At 42.8% G+C, this 4,136-nt stretch overlaps 1 protein-coding gene across 1 annotated transcript; it reads right to left on the reverse strand.

Moving 5' to 3' along the window:
• On the reverse strand, positions 1 to 1,355 carry LOC120745973 (piggyBac transposable element-derived protein 3-like). Its single transcript, XM_040051211.1, has 2 exons — positions 1,219 to 1,355; positions 1 to 1,127 (listed from the first exon to the last, which is right to left on the reverse strand). Exons 1-2 carry the CDS (start codon positions 1,282 to 1,284, stop codon positions 204 to 206), a joined length of 990 nt encoding a protein of 329 aa, XP_039907145.1. The 5' UTR covers positions 1,285 to 1,355; the 3' UTR covers positions 1 to 203.
• Between the last annotated feature and the right edge of the window lie 2,781 nt (positions 1,356 to 4,136).

Here is a 4,136-nt window from a genome sequence, read left to right on the forward strand (position 1 = left end):
CCAGGAACAAAAGGCAGTACACAGCTGTTTCACACACTAGAATTACTGAGCCTTTTTTTCCCTGGTGCGAGTCCCTACTACTAGATTTACTAGCCCTGCGCAAATTTGCGTATATTCCACTGGCACTGCGTTGTCTTTACAGTCCCTAGCACAGCAGCTGCAGCAGCTTCAGCAGCCTGCGTCTGTGCTAATATTTCCTTGTGCTACATGAATCGGCAACAAAGTTCCTGAGCTAGAAGACTCAGAAACAATCTTCTTTTGCCTGTCCACCCTGTACATGCCTTGTACAAAATGTAGGCATTCACCGCCGCCAGGTCCAGCATATTGTAGAAAACCGCTACTGACCACCTGCGTGTTGCTGCTCTTATGGAATACATCCGCACAAGTTGAGTAAGTTCACGCCAGACTTTATTCACCGTGCCCCATAACGTTGTTTTGCGCTGAAGCAGTCTGTGCGACAGTGACAGTGAAGTAAAGAAATTGTCTGTTGTGACGTTTCTCCCATCATCCAAAAACGGCTCCATCAGTTTCATGACCACGTTCTCTGCCAGCCTCTCTCCCTTCTGACGACTGGGGTCTTTTCCCAAGTAAGGAGATGCACTGCAGACATATTTGGTGTCCAAGTCCGTGGCCATCCAGAACTTGATCCCAAATTTGTCTGGCTTGGTTGTGATATACTGTGTGAATGGACAACGAACCTTGGTAGGGAACAGCTGTTCATCTATGGTCACGTGTTCTCCTGGAGTGAAACTCTTAGCACAGTTCTCGTTGAAGCTTGTCCAGATGTCGGAGATCACCGCAAATTTGTCTGTTTTCACCCGTTCTGCCCGCGTGTCCTTGTCATCAAATCGAAGGTGTTGCATAATAGAAATGAATCTATCTCGGGGCATTGTCTCTTTGATTACTGGCACCAGAAATCTTTCTGACCAGCAATCCACAATGGCACCAACAGGACACATGATTGCTCTTACAAACAGGATTGAAATGAATGCCATCAGTTCATGAACTGACAAATTCCAGTCCGGCTCTGTTCTGTGGGCTTGATGGACCGTACACTCCCTGATGGTCTGCAGCATTCCCACGTCTAACAGGCAAAGGAAGCTTTGGAGCACACTTGTAATCTTACGCTGTCAGAAGATAAACAAATAGAGAATGGTAAATTTACCTCACTCTAAATGGGTTTATATAAATATCATATAGAATATGGCAGTGACAAACCTTAGCAGACTCTGTGGGTCCAGCTTGTGCAGTGAAGCACGAGCGATTTGCTACTGCACTGGGCATTCCAATGTCCAATGTTTTTTCTTGAGAACTGAGACCTGACAATTTTTTTGTCTGATACCTGACAACTTTTTTCCTGACAACTGAGACCTGACATTTGCTCTAGTAGGTGTCCTACTAGAGCAAATGAAGCTTCAAGACGCTTTGCACTGGGGTGAACCAATTAGACGTCAAAGGAGCTTGAAAAGAAAAATTGGATGAAAAGCTTCAGTGCTTCATGAAGCTTCATCTGCCCATCACTAATCGATACTTTAGTTTGGTTCTCTCCTCTAAATTTACTGTTAAATTAAGACATTACTCTCTGTGGATGAAAAAGCAGCTCAGTCTGTGCAAACACCTCTTCTTATGCGGGAGACTCACTTTGCTCCGCCCCTTTTTCCTACCTTTTTGTGGTTTGCTGCTGTGCGGTCACGTGACTCAGCTGTTCTCAAAAAAACAATTTGGGCTGCAGAGAGAGCGAGAAAGAGGAGCATCATGTGGAGATATTTTACGGTTGTAAATGAAAATGCTGGAGAACAGCTGGAAGGCATGTCAGCACCTAAAGCCACAGGGGACCACAACAAGCTGTAGAGTTCAGCTTTCGGCTCGTTTGTTTGCAGGGTTGGAAAGTAGCCAGCATAGTGGCTCAGACCTGACAGGAGGAATGGAGGAGCTTTTGCAACCTCAGCCTCTTCCTGTGAGCAGTTTGCATGTTCTCCCTATATTTCCGGGTTGTTTTCCAGGTACTTCTCCAGATATCCAAAAACATGCGCCATATGGTGCTTGTATAATCTCCAAAGAGATATCAGAGCTTACAGTCCTTCTTTAATTAGCATTTCATCTACACGTAGTGTTTGTGTACGCTGTGGACATTATAACCTGACACTGATCAGTGCTGCTCTGACGATCACACTCACATTCATGTGGGATGATCTGGATTTACTGCACAATGCTGAATGTGTCCTTACAGTACAGGGAATAACTCTCTCTGTGTTTCTGACGAGCATCACTCACAGAACAATACAAAGGCTCACTCATACCTTTCCACACAAGCTGCTGAAACCTTTATAAAATCACAAACTACACAGTTTTGTAATCTTTTAGGATGGAACAGCTTTCAGATTTATTTACTCTTAAAAGGGTAAAAGCTGATTCTCTCCACAAGATTTGCCATGGCTGCACTAAATCAGGTTACTGAACAATCCAGCGACAAGAAGCACAGGCTGTGTCCCAATTCAGGTTCTGCAGCCTTAAAGTACGCAGCCTTAATGGTCCTCAAGGGCCGCGTAGTCAAAGACCACTAAGGCCGGAAGTGCGAGGCTTGTAGGCTTGTGAAATGAGACGGTCTAGCCTCCGTTGCGCTGCCCATGTTGCCTAGCAACAGCTGGAAACATTCCATACAGCTTTGTTTGACAGAAATGAAGGAGAACATATTTTGTTCATTTGTTTGTTTGTTTCTACATGAGCTTTGTGTGATTTGATAAGTATCTGAGGCTGAGACCACAGGACAGTAAAACATGATTGTTGGGCTTCATTTCAAGTCAGTGTAAATATGAGATGGCCAATATTATAGTTATTATATTAATCATTATTAGTTATTACAGCAGTGAGTTTGAACTCTCAAATCAAATCACTTTTATTGTCACATCACATGTGCAGGTACACTGGTGCAGCACATGTGAGTGAACTCTGTGTCAAATACTGAGCTTCAGTAAAGATTCAAGTTGCAGTTATTTATATTTCCCATCACCTTAGATGTATAGATGTATTATATATAAGAGACAAATATTGTTCTTTCAGTATGTTGGCATTATTACATTTGGCTCAATGCTTACATATATGTATGAAAACAAAATGTACGAGCTGTGATAACTGTGTCTGATAGAATGAAGAGTAGACTGATATATGAAATATTCCTTTATTGGGTGAGAAAATCAGACCATGTCATAACTGCTACAGAATAGATATCAGAGCCTTAAACAGGCTGACTTCTGCTAAATGGGTCAAACTGGGCAGAAAGTCTACAAACACATAACATCCTTATAGAATATGATGTAACACCATAGATCAACTTAGCTCAGAATATATAAAGCATATAAACAGTTACAGCAATATGATGCAACAAACACAGCAGTGCTACTGATCCAAAATACTCAAAGCTTCATAGAACTGAAACAAACATTTATTTTTAGCTCCATTCTGCTGCTGATACATACTTTAGGTTTCTGAACATTAAACTTGTTGCTGCCTTTCATAGTGTGTAACCTGAAGGCCCTGAGTACTTTCTCCCACACTGAAAACACTGGGATGATAACATTATTTGAACATTACCTAATAAGACTGATTCAGGACAGACAGTTATGTTAAACTTTCCTAGCAGTCCTTCACAAACAGGGAACAGTCTGTCTATTCTCTCCATCTGTCAGCTGCTGCTGGCTCTTCCTCCTCCTCTTCCTCACACACTGCTGAGTTTGTCCTGGTGGATCATCAGGGGTGCAAAGCCTCACAGATGATGTGCAGCAGTGGGTCCCTCAGTCTGTCCTCACTCTGGACACTTGCAGTTGTCACACATGGAAATCAAATGTGTGATAAGCGGCAGGATTCAAACACAAGTGTAACTTATAAACACATGTTCATACTTTTATTCCACAATCAGAGAGAAAGAAACAGAGAGAGAGTGCAGGACAGACAGACAGGTGATAGTCTCAGGTGTACACACTGCTACACAACAGCACCAGAGAAGGAGGATTTAGTGTTTGTGTTATTACGAGTGCTAAACAAGAAGAGTTCCCAGATGGTACAGCTTTCAGCTTAACGAGTGAACCTTCAGCTCGTTCAAACACACGTTAAAGTCCGTTTGGCTCGACACCACCGAA

This window comes from Simochromis diagramma, unplaced genomic scaffold, assembly GCF_900408965.1.
Source record: "Simochromis diagramma unplaced genomic scaffold, fSimDia1.1 OVJJ01000644.1, whole genome shotgun sequence".
Lineage (NCBI taxonomy): Eukaryota > Metazoa > Chordata > Actinopteri > Cichliformes > Cichlidae > Simochromis > Simochromis diagramma.

Coding starts and splice junctions, on each gene's coding strand:
- LOC120745973 (XM_040051211.1), bottom strand. CDS start 1,284: ATGCCCAGTGCAGTAGCAAATCGCTCGTGCTTCACTGCACAAGCTGGA. Junction 1,128..1,218: donor GACCCACAGAGTCTGCTAAG/GTTTGTCACTGC, acceptor ATCTTCTGACAG/CGTAAGATTACAAGTGTGCT.